The sequence below is a fragment of the Macrobrachium rosenbergii genome, chromosome 51 (genome assembly GCF_040412425.1).
Source record: "Macrobrachium rosenbergii isolate ZJJX-2024 chromosome 51, ASM4041242v1, whole genome shotgun sequence".
Classification (NCBI taxonomy): domain Eukaryota; kingdom Metazoa; phylum Arthropoda; class Malacostraca; order Decapoda; family Palaemonidae; genus Macrobrachium; species Macrobrachium rosenbergii.
Genome location: NC_089791.1, coordinates 58,792,154 through 58,809,568, shown reverse-complemented (window position 1 = coordinate 58,809,568; position 17,415 = coordinate 58,792,154). Strand labels below are relative to the sequence as shown.

The window sequence follows — 17,415 nt, the reverse complement described above, 5'->3', positions numbered from 1 at the left end:
TCTTTACATGGGTACTCTGGGGTTGCGGATCTTTACAACGTCCCCATAGTCTAGCTCACCGGGGAACTACGGCTTAGAATTACCCTGGTAACTACCAATTCATGTGCATCAGGATGCTGTGCTTTTTACCAGCCTCTTGGGGATGATCGTAAAAACATACACAAAAGATAACTAGTACATATCATAAACATAACGAAAAGATAACCATATACAAAAGTCTGTAAATATTCGGGTCAGTGACTGGCGTTAACCAGGCTGCAGCAGTAGTGTTCAGTTTCACCCTGGTATCTAGGAAAACTCTGACATAATAATGAAATAGCCTAATGAGTGCATGACCAATGTCCAAGCGTAAGCAAGGTAGCCAAGCCTTGCTACAGGCACATGTTATGCTAGCATTAGGCTACCACATACAAAGGTAACCCACAGGCAAACTGGACACTAAAACGTTTGCTAATGGAAATTCGGACTTATGCAAAATCCATTAGACAGATTTCTGTCACGTTAGCGTATTGCAGCCTAACCTGGCCTGGCACCTATTAGGAAAGGAAGTTGATGAACAGTTAATTTCCCTTAAATGAGTAATAAATCATACGCTTTGGCTGAATTACAAAAAAACACGCGACGTCGCACGGAAAGATTGACGTATGATAAACATGGGCTCACTGGGTGGTCAACCTTTTGGTCAACACAAACTAACCCTTTACGTAACAAGCTTTGCCGCCAAATCCAAACTACAATTAAAGTCGGTGTGGTTACCACGTGAAGCAGCGAATTACCAATTAACAAAACTCAGTCAAATCCATCTAAATTAATCTTTTACCATATCGCAACGACGCTAACTAAGGGCAGAAGTCACAACTGGGATAGGCCTATTTGAGAATTTAAGTTTATGCTGCTGGGGTGATAACCAAATCAAGCATAACCTTATACTGAATTAAACTGAATGCGTTGCCACATTTTATAAACATGCAAAAAACGCAGTTCTTGACAAAATCCAGGACAAAATTCAGTTAGTTGTAAAATGATTGCGGCAAATACGGAATGTTCTTTTAAAAATGCCTCTTAATCTACCAGGCCCTGGATATTATGATTTTCGTTCACTGGACCACGCAAGGCGGTGGAAACGGAACGTTTCGCGCTACAGTATACTTAAGGTCACGAAATCTATGATCTGTAGAGCAAAACGGAAACATGGCAATTAATTTATGTAAGGATTAATTGTTGTGGAAAAATATCCTGAAAGGTCACTGCCATAAAACATTTTTTTCATATATGACCTGAGAACAAGTTCTACTTGATTCAGTTGAATTCCGTTCATTCCCTTTCGCAAGATGAAGATTCAGCGTTGTAACGGCACCTCTCCAGTTCCTCCCTTTTCACGTTTTACTGGCTAACGGCTGTTTTCCACACTTAACGTAGCTGTTGTGTTATGTTGTCTGGCGCGTCGTTAAAGAGAATATTTCCAGCTGTATTCTTTCATATGTTAGCTCGTCAGTGCGGTCCTATTTTTTTCTATTTAAAATTAGAAATACACATCCTATTTTTTTCGTATCCTGGATAGTTCATAAATTTTCCACAAGGTATCTTGTACGATTCAGAAGTAACTGTTGTATCTTTACTCTCCTTAACATAAAATTATGAATCTGCAATATTTGAATTACCCATGGCTTATTTTTAACACTTCATGGAATGATGCCTTCCGTACCAAACACGTTTCCATAATTCCTCCGTCTTTTTTTCCCAAAATAATGATTGACCCTGTACGTGGTAAACAAATGTTTAATATAAGTTCGTATGCAGTTCCAGTCTATATGATTTCCAAATTTTATCCAGTTTGCCCAGTGTTTGGTTGAATTTTTTCATATAGACTTTCACTAAATTCCTGTTCAAGAGAATCTGTACGGGATGCCATTGCATGCTCCTGAGTATTTGAAAGATTCATCAGCCTGTCTCCATCCAATGTTATTACATCCTTTTGTGCATACTCTGTCCTTCTTTCAGTTCTTCTGTTTTCTTATATTTATTTTGAGTTCTGTCTCTCTAGATATAGCAAGCTTTGTAAACCTTGTGTAGTGGTTAACACATCTGTCTGACACACTGAAGGTCCCAAGTTCGTGCCTTGGTGAACATAGGAAAGTTTCTATTCTCTTTGGAAGCTTGAATTTCAAGTAAATGGCCCCTGTGGGAGTGTTCCATGTGAATAGGGTTCGTTTTCTGGTGTTTCGTTGATTAAAACACCATTTGCATATTTTCTGTCAAGGTTCAGTAATTACTCCAATCTGCCTTTTTTCCATCTCTGGCTACTCTTTTCATTGTAAAATCTATAAAAATGGCAAACAGCATAGGTGAAATGACATTTCCTTACAGCACCCACCATTCACTGAAAATTAACTTGACAAGACTTCGTCAACATTAATTTTGCATCTAATATATTCATAGGAAATTTCAGTTAGCTTTACTTATCTAACTGAAATGCCATAGTGACGCAAGATTTTCCATGATATTAGTCTGTGGACAGTGTCATAGTAAAAAAAAAAAAAAAAAGCCCAGAAGAGGATTTTTAAGCTACATGCACTGCTGCACAGTGACTCAACACAAATTTGATCTGTGCAATTCCTACCTTTTACAAAATCAACTTATTGATATCTAAGCATTTTATCACTTTTTTTTCTCCAGTCTCAAAATAAGCATACTAAATATGTTCATTACAGCTGACACAAGTGTAATGCCCCTATAGTTCCTGCAGTCAGTCAGGTCACATTTCTTTAGTTCCTTTGCTATAACTTCTAATTCTGAATCATCAGGCTTTGTTTCCTCATTCCATATTCTGCAAAACAGTACACGAGGTGTCATTTCTTTGGGTTTCAGCTAAAATCATCTCTTTCTTGCTTTCAGTAATCATCATATACTTTCTCGCTCCGCCGAAGTCTCAGTATATCAGCACATTCATTTGACACAGTCACTTTTTTGAGGAAACATTCGAGGAATCATACGACGTACTCCACTACCATAACGCTCAGAAAATTTCTTCAGTTTTTTTCTTAAAAGACTTGATATTTTCATTCCTCCTAATATCAAGTGGGAGCTACTTGTGCAATCTTGGGGCTGCAAATTTGAAGGTTCTAAAACCAACATGCGAAGTGCATCGCCTCATAAACTTGAAATCATCTGTAACTAGTCTTGTCCTGACTCATGCCTTGATAGCCTGATGAGTTACATCACATATCCCGAACTTTATTGTAGGTTTGATAAGCAGCCAGTGCAACTCAAACAATAATTGTGTAATACTATCCAGAGGTGTGACACCCTTTATTAGTCTTCTCATTTTAGCATATTTTACAACCTCATATTAGATGTGGTATGACAGAGATGCAATAATCCATTCTATTGATGTCACATTTAATCATAAGTTTTTTAAGATACACTCATCAAGACAGTTTTTAGCAAAGATAACGATTCAAAGGCGATGTCCCGTAACACTTACAACAAGTTTTATCTGAACACTGAGAGACAAATTAGTCCAGCAGCACACTCAAGTCTCGGACTATAATCAGGATTCGCTTTCCTTTACAAGAAGATTGTTGGGTTCGTTATTCTTTACATGGGAATAATCGGGTTCGCTGTTCTAGACATGAACACGTCGGTACCAGACATTTGATCCCCCAGGGGCTAGTACAAAACAAGGCGAAATACATTTGATCCCCCAGGGGCTAGTACTAAACACGGGGAAACAGTGTAGATGAATCACTGTTTCGCCATGCTTAGTACTAGCCAAGGCCAATACAAAGCCCGGACCGGAAAGGGTTGGCCACTCTTTACAAGGGATCATTGGCTTTGGCTTTGTTCTTGACATGGAGATGTTGGGTTCGCTAATCTTGACATGATCCTATATATATATATATATATATATATATATATATATATATATATATATATATATATATATATATATATATATATATATATATATATACATACATACATACTAGAAGTATCGACACACTGCTGAGTCAGGAAGTTGGGGAAAACACGCTGGTATGCAGGCAGTTAGCCTACCCAGGTAATTCCTTGGGTACAGTTGTACTCAGGTTCCAACTTTTTTTATGACTTGTGTGGCATGGTTGGCAGAGCTCTGGTCTTTCATTTGAAAGACCTGGGTTCGATCCTGATGTAAGTCAGAAATTTATTTCTGTTCCACACGTAATTGTGTGTTGATACTTCTATCATATTCACTCAGAAAGGATAATTTAAATGAAATGCTGTCAGTTGGGTCACTGCTGAGTCGGGAAGTTGGGAAAAACACGCTGGTATGCAGGCAGTTAGCCTGCCCAGGTAATTCCTTAGGGACAGTTGTACTCAGGTTCCAACTTTTTATAACTTGTGTTGCCTGGTTAGCAGCACGTTGGTCTTTCATTTGAAAGACCTGGGTTCTGATCCTGATGTGAGTCAGAAATTTATTTATGTGTGTTTATATATATATATATATATATATATAAACATACACGCACATATATATACATACATATATATATATATATATATATATATATATATATATATATATATATATATATATATATATATATATATATATATATATATATATATATATGTTCAACCAGAATTTCACTAAGGCTCTCAAGTTACTTTTCTTTCCCACCATCATATATCTAATTTCATTTTCACTTAGTTTCAGGTGCTGAAATTTCATCCATTCCTGTATCTGAATATTTTCATTCATGAAATGATAACAAAAGTTAAGTATACCTTAAATAAATAACGATATTGATAATATTTTTTAAGTACATTAAACAATATTGTTAATATTGAATATCTTAAATAGATTAATTATGTTTATTATATTTATTAATTAGTCTATTTATTAACAATATAAAGATATTTATAATATTTATTATTATTCCATTAAACAAGTTCATTTGGTAAAGGTTGCAGAATACATTTAATAACTTAAAAAGATTTGATATTTAATCATAATAATTAAATATATCATAGAAATAACTGTAGTAATTAATTGGGAAAATCAATAGATAATTATAATAATCATAATAATTATTATCAATGTGAAGAAGAATATAGTAATATAGAAAATAAAAGACAGTATTCACAATAATAATCTAACACTTTTTATTTAGTTACTGAATGATTGAAATATTTCTTAGATTTATTATTATTATTATTATTATTATTATTATTATTATTATTATTATTATTATTATTATTATTATTATTATCCTCAATTCTTTCCTCATGGCCCAACCATCCATCCTTTAAACTACATAACCTCTTGACCAATTCTTTTAACACACTGAACATTCAAACCTCTCTCTCTCTCTCTCTCTCTCTCTCTCTCTCTCTCTCTCTCTCTCTCTCTCTCTCTCTGAATAAAAAGTCCAATTATTTGCAGATGAGACATAAATATGTGATAATTTACAGTAATACAAATTGATATATATATACATATATATATAATATAATGTCTTTTTAAAGGTACTGTACTATTACTATATATTTAATGGACTGATGTGCTGTTGGTGAGGCTTCAGTGCAGTTAAATTTAGGCTGTCCAACATTTGTAACTTAATCTCGCAAGAAAGTTTAGGTTAAAGATGTTGTTAGTTATTAGTTATTAGTCTTGAGATCCAACAATAAGAGAAAAAGAAGTTTATTTGTGTTCATGATCGTTTTCCCTCTTCCTTTTTTTAAATCTTCAGCTGAAAACCTTTCTGGACAGAGTTAATAGACTGTAAACCCATAAGATTCCAAAGAGAAGCCAGCCTGCAGAGAGACAAGTTATAAGAAAAGTTGATAAAAAAAGAGAGGGCATAGAAAATAAAACCAATACATCTGAAATCAGGAGACATCAGCAGAAAGCTGGAATAAATTTAATCCTCCCTTAAACATTTGGAGGTCATAAAATTCCACGACTGCACTAGGCAAGCTGTTCCACCTTTTAGTTGTAGCCAAAATAGCACTCTTTGCAAACTAAAGAGCATTAAATCTGAAACTAAAAAACGGCACACTGTTTGCAGCAGTATCTTGCTTCGTGTTGCGAGCAAAAACAGTAGGCCAGGTAAAGAAAAGTGCAGAGGATGTTTGTCGTTGTAGTACGTTCTGTGCAACAAATATAATGAACTCACTCTATGTCTACGCAACAAGTCAGCACTGACTGCTGGCATAGACGTACAGTGAGTTCATTATGCTTGTTGCATAAAACAACAAAAAATTTGAATATAATCCTGTCATAGTCTGAAATATTTTATGTCATTAATAGTGAAAAGAACGTTAATTTGACCTTCACAGTTCCCACACTGTGACCTACCTGCATTTCACGTGTTAGCCAGTAGTAATGGCACATAGCAAAGCAGATTTAGCGTACAATGCCTAAAAAGTTTCTTGAAGAAGTTGCAGAGATGACAAACCACGTGATCGCGACCATTTGGGTCTGACCGTGTGAACTGAGAGAAACCAGTTTGCGCACACTGTACAAGAGTAGAACTTGACCATGCGTAGTGTGTAACGAAAAGATAAAATTTATATGTGAGTGATTGACTTATGTGACTATTTTTTTTTTTTCATGAATACCAGTCGGAGGCCAAGATCTGTAGACATCTAAAATCAATAAGGCTCGCTTAAGCAGTGAAACGAAATCATTTGATTTCACCTGTTTCGGTTATTCTTACTTTTGGGCTGGGTGGAGGTGAGGAGGAGGTGTTCGATGAATTATAAAAAAGAAATGAAACGACGATTTTTTTAATTCGTCTGTGTAAAGTGAAGTTCCCGTGGAATAAGGATCTCGTGGGGAATCCTTTTATTTCTTGTCAACTTCCCTGAAGATTTCTAGTTTTTCCTCCAGTTCACTGGGTTCAATGGTTTTTTGCAATTAGAAATAGAAAATAATCGATGTTGTCACCTAGATTAGATAACGTCGTTTATTAGCACCCTATTCAGCGTCAAATGATACTAACATACAAATTTTTGTCTTGTGTTAACTAGAAAAACTCGTATAATTTCAAAAGGTACCGCTTAAATAATTGTATAATTGTATGATCTATTCCCTACGATCAAATCTTATAGAGTTTTCGGCGCTGAAGAAGCTTTTACCCTATCCTGAATATTCATATCGTTTTTATATTTGCAGTGACAATACTATTGAGTTTTTCATTCATTTTCGACATCAGCAATATTTAATGATTGCTCAGGTCCCATGGACTTGATATGGTCATGAATTTTATGTAGCAAAGTTAGATCCATCCATCTTTGGGAACCTGCAATTCCACGTCCCCGTCCATCTCTCTACCACTAACCCCCTCTGCATGGTGAATGCAACGTCCGGATGTGGATTTGCGTCGAGCGGGCTGTTACTCACTTCGCGTTGTAGAAGAAACGCAACTGCAAGTATTCACGGAACGCATCTCTGTCCAGCTCAAAAGGGACTGTTCGATTACATTCTAGTGAAGTGATGAGGACTTGAATATCAGTGATCGTATCTCCCTTTACGGGAATTGGTATAGTTTTATAGGATATAACGTATTTTGTCTTTACTTAGAAATTTGCTTTTTTTGGAACAATCCAAAAGCAGTGGAATTCTGTGAAGAGGTTAGACTGACAGTGTTTCAGTGTTGTTACTACTGAGTTGAATTAAAAAAGAAAGTTTATCTACAGTTCGTGATATCGATGGATATATTATGGACATGCATTAGTTATCAAGAGGGACTGGAAGCTTGGCTCATTTGAAGTTACCCAGCTTGGTGGTGTTTTGTACGAGTGGTTTTACCATTAAAAACAGATACTGGTAAACGAACAATAACAAAACAGAAATAAACCTGAGATCAAACAAACAAGCGCGAAATCGTTCATATTTCAATATTCTTGTGGTTTTTTAGTATTTTGCCGAAAAAATAAAAATAAGCGTGCATCAAAGAAAGAGGAACGGCTAGTCAGAATGGGTTTCATCTGGACATGGTTTAAGGTTTATTGGCGAAGCATTCTGCTCATCGCGGTTCCGATTATTTGCGCAGTCATACCGCTGACGGTAAATACCGAGGTGAGTCGGTGGGTTGTTCGCTCTCCAGAATTTATGTGAAACCTGTTTGCGTGACTGTGATGTTGTTCCTTTAAATACTTTTCAGAAAGTTTGATATTTCCTTTAAACAGTCATAAGAATAACTTTCTAAAAATTTTAGATATTTAACGTCAGACCTAGCTGATGACATTCATACTGTGCACTGACTTAGAATTGTAAACAGTTCTTTCTCCTCAGCACATGGAGTGAAGAAAGAGAGAAAAAATGGTTGAGTGAACATCTCCTACGGTCAAAATTGCTTCCCCTTTTATCTATTTTTTTTATTTATTTATTTTCTTTTGCAAATGTCGATCTGTCCTTAGAGTTTGTTCCTATTTTTCCTATCTTCCGCATTTTTTATAGATAAAGGTATCCTTTTGTCTATTTCCGTCGACTTTTGTTCTTGAAACAAATATTTATGAACAAGGCCCAGCTTCAAATTAATATAAAAGAGTACTCTAGAAAATTTAGCCTTTGAAAAAAATAATCACTTACCACTAGGAATATTTGCAAACATGTTACTCAAAGAGAGAGAGAGAGAGAGAGAGAGAGAGAGAGAGAGAGAGAGAGAGAGAGAGAGAGAGAGAGAGAGAGAGAGAGACTGGGGGCGATGAGGCCTTTGCAAAGAGGAGAGCTCTCTTGATGGTTTAAATTTAAGTAAATGTTGTGACATGGCTGTAAGTAGACACAGAACGTGCTGTCTTTTCAGCTTTCTGTTTCTAAATGATCGACATTTCTAATGAATATCTTTCATTTCATCAACCGCCAACTGTAGGACTCCACACTGAACCACCTAACCAAAACAAATTCCCACCACAAAAAAAAATTAAACACTGAGACTACCGTATTTGTCCTTCCCACAGGCTGCAAGATGTGGCTTTGTCATCTTAGTCATGGCCACCTTCTGGATGACGGAGGTCATCCCTCTGGCTGTTACGGCCATCATCCCCGTCTTTGCGTTTCCTCTCCTCGGTATCCTCTCCACGGATGACGTCTGCCTGGTCTACATGAAGGAGACGAACATGGTGTTCCTTGGGGGCCTGGCTGTCGCCATTGCTATTGAGCATTGCAATCTCCATCAGAGAATTGCTCTTTTTGTTATTCTACGTGTCGGTAAGTGAATTGAGACGAGGGATAAACTAGCAAGTGCGTTTTTACCTACATACCTGTCTCTCTCTGTCTATCCATTTACCTGTCTATCTATCTGTACTTGCCGATCCGAACAGTTTCTTGTAGTAAGCTGTAGCGTGTGGACACTCGCAGCGTTCAGCAGTTCTAAAAATAATCAGAAGGAAAACGCCTTGTTTATATTTTTCGTTACAGTCCCCTGACTTGGAAGTTTAGCAACATAACATACAAAATTAAGTTGTAATAAGTGTATCTATTCTTAAACATGTGAGCTCGATGGTAGGATATTATTTTGATCATATGGATTCGATGCATATCTTATGCTTTATCCAGCCTTAAAACATTTTGGTAGTATAACATTGTACAGTACCTAGTTCCTGTTGGCATTTTCATTTAAAAATTTGATCGTTTTCATATCATGTTTGCATATATATATATATATATATATATATATATATATATATATATATATATGTGTGTGTGTGTGTGTGTGTGTGTGTATGTGCGTGTGTGTGTGTATGTGTGTATAATCTCAAAATACTTCCTTAATTCTCTCATGCCGTTACAAAAACTGTGCTTATATTAAAAGTCACATCAAACAGTGAGTATACCCGAGACAGTTATGTGACATATGTTACTTTTCTTGTCTTGGAAATATTCTTGAATTTCATACATAATGAATACATTGATGAGATGAGATGAAGGCTGGGGCAGTTCATTAGTTAATAGAAGCTTAATAACTACTCATTGCAAGACTACCTTTATATATATATATAGACAAATGTGTTTTCTAATCTTCCACTGGAAAATTTTTCGGTTCCATATAAAGTTTCATATATATACTGTTAAAACTCGTAGGGTGGTGGCGAGTTCAGAGCTGATTATTGGCTTGGTTATTTTAACAATTCATTATCCAAAGTATTTGTTACTGGTAAAACGTATGTTGCAAAAGACTTAGTCTCTTGACAAAAATATTCTCAGGTCAAAGCCCACGGCGACTGATGACAGGATTCATGCTGACCACCATGTTCCTATCTATGTGGATCTCTAACACGGCTGCCACCGCCATGATGGTTCCAGTTGTTGAAGCCATAATAGTGGAACTACAGCTAGTAAGTTTGTTCTAATCCTTTAGTTTCTACATTCTTCTAACATAAATTTTGGCATTTGAAAAAACACTCTCCTTTTCATATTTATTCTGCTGACATGCAGTATATAGGTATGCATGTAAAATTATTTGTAGTCTCCTTTCTGAAAGACCATATCTGATGCTTTTAGAAACGGCAGTGAGAGACAGTCTTCTAAAATGAGTAGGAGAATGCTTACCTGCTGGTAAATCGAGGTTCCCGAAAAGCAGAAATCAATCGATTCATATCTTGTAAATACAAAAATGAATAGAACAACATTTATGTTACGAGCCTTGTAGCTATGAAAGTGATGTTAAAGAAAAGAGAAATGTCTTCAGGAATAAAATATAAATATTATTAGTAGTAGTGGGGGTACGTCTTTGTAACGACTTGTAGAAATCAATACCGTAGTATTAGTAGTTGTAATAGTAGTAGGGATATTCCTTTTCAACTGCTCCTTGTCTCGATCTAGTAAGCATAGTTGGGCCTTAGAGTTGTGATCGATCCCTTGCTTTTTAACCGCGCAACCCGAAAGAATGCACTACTACTGTACATCATCTTCACATCTAAGTCAAAACTAATGATCGGTCATTAGAAGAATATATGCTATGTACTTGTAGTCAAATATACCAAATCTCGCGATTTTAATCGTGGGAGCTGTGAACTCCATAAGGAACGACCCAATGATTGTTTTACTTCTCTGTTTGGAATTCAAATCTGTGCAGATGTAAGATTAATTTTAGTTTGTGTTTAGACATTCATACCGAATATAAATGAATAAATGGTACCATGAAAGAAGGGTACAAATAAAACTAATGAAACAATGTTATTTACACTTAAGAAGTGAGGCAGATATGCTATTGCTGTATTTTTGTTCTTTTTGTGTTTTGAACGTTTTTGAAAACCTTGTGTTTTAGTTTATTCACAGTGCAAATTCTTAGATAATAAACATAAAAATATCTGTCAGTCACAAAGAGGAGAGGACTGCAGTGTTCCTTCAGAAGCTGCCTCTCCAGGTCACGTCCATCGAGAACAGATGGAAATGGAATCAAACCGTATTTCAAGCGATATCTCCAATACTTCCGCGTAAGTGAAATTTCGAGGTTTGCAATACTATAGTTAGACAAACTCTTCGCAAAACATTGTTGCAAGATTTTGTAAAAATGCATAAACTATTATTTATTACCCAATTCTCAGCGTTCTTTTCTTCATTTGAAATAAATGAAATGTCACTGCGTGCCTTTTTTTTTTTATCTTAAGAGTGCTTGCTGCAATCTATGCCCTCGACTGAATATATCAGTACACATCGTGCTTAGAAAAGGAACGAAATATATCTTTTTATAATTACTTTTGTCTTTTAGGGAGAAGTTCAGCGGTGGAGTCACAAACGATGCTTTTGTAAGAGAAGAGACCAATGACAATGAAAATACAGACACGACACCCAGCAGAGACCAGAATATCCGAGAAGGCCAGGGCGGCACTACGCTTCTTGATGCCAAGCATCTTGCCCTGAGAGACATGTGTTTAATGGCAACAGCATACTCTGCTAATATTGGAGGCACAGGTTCACTGACTGGAACTGGCCCCAATTTGGTAGTCAAGTCAATTCTAGAGAGGTAGTCGAGTTGGAAGGCATGGTCGTCATTAAATATTTATGGTTAAGAACTATTTGCAATAACATTCAACATTCCCAAGTCTCCTAAAGTGAAGCATAATGTATTTTTCTACTTGGTTTTTTTTGTACAACGTGCACAAAAATATAGTATTTAACGTTCTTGGAAAATTGTTCAGCTGAAGTTCATCTGTCGATTTCATGGCATGCTGATAGAAGCTTGACTCGATTTTTGCTGTTTTCTTTTTAAAAGAGTAAAGCACTATGTCATTTACTTTATCATTATCTTTATCTTTAGTTCCTTTAGTGAGCCGTCTGGACTAAATTTTGCCACGTGGATGGCATTCAACGTACCAGGCATGATTCTCTGCGTCATTCTGGCCTGGGTTTGGCTGCAGGTTTTCTACACCGGCCTCGGCTGGTAAGTCTCCTCCTGTGATGGGGTTTCTCAAGCGTTGTTGCGGTTTTGTTCAGTTTTATTCCATGCACGCCATTACTGGGCTCATACTTTAAAACATTACAGTCTGCTCCATTTCAAGATAGTATAATTGAATGTGCTGCGAGGCTGACATTTATCAGCATATGTTTTCAAACTCAGACTAAAAACAAAATTAAACTCCATTTTCTACTCAACACCAGAGTTACAGTTAGTGCTAAGCATTTGTATACTCGAAGAACGTCTCTGAAGGTTTATACAATTTATTGTTATTTTCAAACATTTACCAAAGGGATGTCTTAAAAGTGTACTACAGGAATTTGTGAATCACTGCTTTCCAGAAATTAAAAAAACTAATTACATCTAATAATCAGGGTTTTTATTATTATTATTATTATTATTATTATTATTATTATTATTATTATTATTAAGAATATTTTTTCATTAGGGAAGAATATTTGATTTTTTTATTATATTATGACCACTTATTTGATATATATATATATATATATATATATATATATATATATATATATATATATATATATATATATAATCTCATAATTACAACCAACATGTTTTCACTTCCTACAGTAAAACCGGTTCCGTCCAGAATACGACTGCAGAGAGCGAGGCGGCTGTCAAGCATCTCATTTCCAGAAAGTACCGAGACCTAGGTCCTATGACCCACCAGGAGAAAACTGTGACCCTGCTCTTTGTCACATTGGTGGCGCTGTGGTTCTTCGAGAAGCCAGAGTTCATCCCTGGATGGGCGACCTGGATCTCCAGTTTCTTTGAGAAGAAGGTGTAAGTCTTCTGTTTTATTGTTGTAATCTTATTCTCTTGGTTTTTGGGTTTCATTTTGACTCACTGCTGATTTCCACAGACTGTTGAAGTGTGCTGAAATTTTCCTTAAAAATCGGATTTCATAAGGCAAGGACCAGCTTTCTGACAACTGCTTCCGTAATAGATAAGCCCAAAGGCCTTTCTGATTTACAGTGTTAATAATATAAAATATAATAGAACATAATCAACAGCGATTATCAAAAAGATTATCAAAAAGAACTGGCATGCTGTTGACCTGAGCCGCCAAAGAAGAATTAGAGGAATTTATTTCTGGTGATAGTTCATTTCTCGTCATAATGTAGGTCCCGTCATTCCAGCAAAGCCCTGGGAGAGCTGCAGCACCTGATATACCCCGTCATTCCAGTCACCTTCCCTGGCAGTCACCTCTTTTGTCCTTCCTGCTCAACCCACATTCTGGTGCTCTGGTGGCCTCAAATGTGAGTTAGAAGGACATACGTGAACACTGCAACTACAACTTTGAAGTTGGTTTCATTATTGTCTGTTAAGAATCCTTATAGTGGTAATGTATTTTGACTGCATGGGATATCGTTTGGGGAATATCTCATTACGAGACAAATCATCACTTTTGAATGCATGTGTATATAGTTACTTGGGAATACTCGAAGTCATGTTTTTTTTTCAAGTCAAATGGTATGACACTTAGGTGAGAGATTAGAAGGCTTAAAAATTCAACCAAGAGGAAAATTATTTCACAGGTTCAATTCCTTTCCCTTTATACTTATTGTTTCCTCATATTTGGGAGAGATGAGAGTTACATTGGGTTGCCAGTTCCAACATTCTCTGAATATAACAAAACACCTATATTGTTGGATGGTAATTTTATCTTTCCTTTTCTCTCATACCCATCTTGTTCACTGAAATCACTGCTGTGTCGTAGTTAAGGATAAGAATAAAAGAAAAAGGCTTGCAGGAATCACTCATTGGCGTCCCCTTGGAATGGGGTGCAAAATAGACATTTACCAGCATCCCCCCAACACCCACCCCCCGCCCCCGCAGATCACGTCCTCTAAGAGTAATTCCCTGTTACAGGTTTTCATTAAAAAGACTAAAGTGCGTTAATGATCAGATTTTGAATGAAATCGGCAATATGCTCCAGCCCTTGGCTGGAATACGGTGATTATCGTTCAGTCATCTGGAAACGACAAAATGGATGACGTTCGTTACTCAGTATTTTTACGACACATCTCCCGTATACAGTTGAAGAAAGAATGTGGTAAGCACGAAACTCGAGAGATCACAGTACAGATTATAGAAAGCTGCAGGCATTGGTTTTTAAACCGAGCAAAGACTATAAATTCGATAGGCATGATATGTAAGAGTGACAGTGAAATGTAAATTTGTCTTAAAATATTTAAGACGTTAAAGACTACAAGTTAGAGGCAAGATGTCTAGGGATAGTTTGTTATAAAGTTAATGATAAACGCCTCTGCCAGAAAGGAGGGATTTAATTTTCAAGAATCTTTATCATACTTTCATAAAAACTACGATTTCCTGGAACCTCTTTCGCACTGAATCGTTAATTATAAACGGCAATACAAGTAAATCTAGCGTTAAAAACGTTAATACAGTTATACATTGGATATAACTAAAGACTGTATCATAATGAGGGTCTAGATCTATAATGGGCCATATCATAATGAGTTGCGGATCAGTTCTTGGTATCAAAACTCTTTTAATAAAATTAAATCATTTGAGCAAGGTGCATAAAAAGCAGCCATTTGCAAACCATAACTTCAGTAAATGCAAATTCATCAAACCATAAGAATTACTGAATAAAAACCATAAAAAATTGCCTGATAACGTGGATGTATCTTTTAATTCTTTCATCTTAACCCAAAGGTAACGGACCCATGAAGGCATCTCCAGCCTGCATTGCGTGGGAAGTGATCCACCAAAAGATGCCTTGGAATCTCCTGTTCCTGCTGGGTGGCGGCTTTGCTCTGGCCAAGGGCTCCTCTGCTTCTGGGTTGTCCTCCTGGTTAGGATCTCAGCTCGTGGCTCTCCAAGTCATGCCCAAGGAAGCCATAGTTTTCGTCGTTAGTCTCATGGCAGCAATGGCCACCGAAGTCGCCTCGAACGTGGCAACGGCTTCCATCATTTTGCCTGTGCTGAAAGAGATGGTGAGATTGCGAGGTCTCTTTTCTCAGAGCAATGCGGTCTGATTTGTTCTAGATTTATGAGCTTATTTATTTCATTAATGAACTGTAGAAACAGGAAATATGATAGTAATAGTCTTAAATCTTACTTAAGGAAACATTTAGAAATAGACGTCTCTACTTTTACCCTAAGAATATACAGTATATATATACATATATATGCATATATATATGTATATATATGTATATATATGAATATATATATATATATATATATATATATATATATATATATATATATATATATATATATATATATATATACACACACACACACACACACACACATATATATATATATATATATATATATATATATATATATATATATATATATATATATATATATATGTTGATCGTCTCTAAAACTGACATAACACGTAGTTTAACACTTCAAGATCAATATCGATTTATAGCAATGGCTTCTGCAAACTGAAAGTTTTATTCCATTATTCGAGGGCACTATTTTTTTTTTTTTTTTGTACAGGCCCTGAGCATGAATGTAAATCCGCTCTACCTGATGTTGCCTGCAGCCGTTTGCTGTTCTTATGCCTTCATGCTTCCAGTGGCAACACCTCCGAACGCCATCGTCTTCAATGCTGCCCAGATGAGCAACATTGATATGGTGAGTCATTTCAGTTGGCTAAAAATTACAAAAATATTTTGTCTGGTTTTGCAATGAAATGAGAAGAATATGATCATAGACATTTTTCCAGGAAAAACCACATCGAATTTTGATTTCTCGTATCCCCTTAGAGCCGTCTCCCATCTCCGCATTTCAATCCAGGCTCGTTTTCCATACCTGTTTGTTATTATTTCCACTTATGGGGTCCCTTTCGGAAATCGTTATCAAATGATGGACTGCGGGACGTCTAATAATAGTCTCCATCTCTCTATTCCAGCTCTTTATTCTCATGAAGCTTTCGGGTTTCTACTCTTAACTCATCATCAGCTGCAAGTATTTATTTGTTATGGATTTAACTGAAAGTCTGAATTGTGATTTTAAACACCTTCCCTATTCACTATGAGAATAGGATAGTGTCAAGTCGTAACAGCTCCTCAGTCTGTATCAGTATTACGGTAGGGTTTCATATAAGTTTAATCACCTGTAAAAATTGGATCTTTAATCAGGCGTTCACTTAAAACAACCGCAATTAGCTGGAGTATTCAAGCTTAACGGCAAAGTATAATTCGTTAATAGAAAGTAAATTGGTTTTGCTACTTTATCTTTATTGGATATTTTCCTTTTTCTCTCCATAGACGTGAAATTTTTCGAAATTCCACTCTACCATTTCTTAATTTCCTGTCAAAAAGCCTTATCAGTGACCCAGTTTTTATTTCAAATTCTGAGTTTCTTACTTTCGGCCCATAAGTCAATTTCTTCATTGTAAACAACCTAGATTACAGCTTTGCTGGAAAATTTATTATTATCATCCTCTCCTTAATGCTTAACCTTTAATTATAAGGATAACTTGGACGTTTTCTAAAACCCCGAATTCTTGCTCTCATGCGATTCCAGTGTCCTTACATTCTTTCAAAGATCTTTGCTTGCTTTCAGAACCTTAATGATTTTAATAAATTTTCAACATTTTGCGTTTACCTTAAAAAGTTTGCAGTTGCAAAATGTGTTGTTTAAGGAAGGGGACACAAGAATACTTTCCAATTAGTTTGCCACCTAAGATAAAAATTTTTCATTATCTATGTATACACATTTTTTACGTTGGGCACAAGTTCATGCACCTGATTTTTAAATGACGTCTTTTGGAGTTCGTTATATTGTGTAGATACATACATTTATTTTGTAGAAATTTATGGATATTGAACATAATTAGAAAGTGAAGTTAAATGACTTCATAATATCTCTTTCAGATGAAGGCTGGTTTGGTTATGAACATCATATGTGTTATCGTCATTACAGTCATGATCAACTCGATCGGTGTTCCTATGTTTGATCTTCACGGCATGCCTGCTTGGACTAATTCTACAATAGTGTAATCATACATCAC

General features: G+C 35.9%; 2 protein-coding genes across 10 annotated transcripts in view; one reads left to right on the top strand and one right to left on the bottom strand.

Annotated features, from left to right (window-relative positions):
• LOC136833447 (leucine-rich repeat and WD repeat-containing protein 1-like) overlaps positions 1–1,326 on the bottom strand; it is a 93,205-nt gene extending 91,879 nt beyond the window's left edge. The window contains exon 1 of one of the 9 annotated variants that reach the window (XM_067095617.1): positions 1,278–1,326. Coding sequence is in view for 1 of the 9 variants with exons in the window: in XM_067095610.1 (XP_066951711.1) it covers positions 821–823 (3 nt within the window). In the remaining 8 variants the exon portion in view is untranslated. Of the gene's footprint in view, positions 1–251; positions 422–521; positions 752–820; positions 1,052–1,071; positions 1,124–1,277 lie in introns of those variants that run through there. The other 8 variants (XM_067095619.1, XM_067095610.1, XM_067095616.1 and 5 more) reach the window with 8 other exon arrangements.
• The window catches only part of LOC136833067 (solute carrier family 13 member 2-like), a 153,139-nt gene extending 135,724 nt beyond the window's left edge, over positions 1–17,415 (top strand). Inside the window, exons 2-11 of the mRNA XM_067094713.1 lie at positions 8,947–9,196; positions 10,193–10,323; positions 11,306–11,424; positions 11,700–11,954; positions 12,249–12,371; positions 12,981–13,191; positions 13,597–13,669; positions 15,093–15,373; positions 15,897–16,034; positions 17,279–17,415. Coding sequence (XP_066950814.1) covers positions 8,977–9,196; positions 10,193–10,323; positions 11,306–11,424; positions 11,700–11,954; positions 12,249–12,371; positions 12,981–13,191; positions 13,597–13,669; positions 15,093–15,373; positions 15,897–16,034; positions 17,279–17,404 — 1,677 coding nt within the window. The 5' untranslated portion in view covers positions 8,947–8,976 and the 3' untranslated portion in view covers positions 17,405–17,415. The remainder of the gene's footprint in view (positions 1–8,946; positions 9,197–10,192; positions 10,324–11,305; positions 11,425–11,699; positions 11,955–12,248; positions 12,372–12,980; positions 13,192–13,596; positions 13,670–15,092; positions 15,374–15,896; positions 16,035–17,278) is intronic.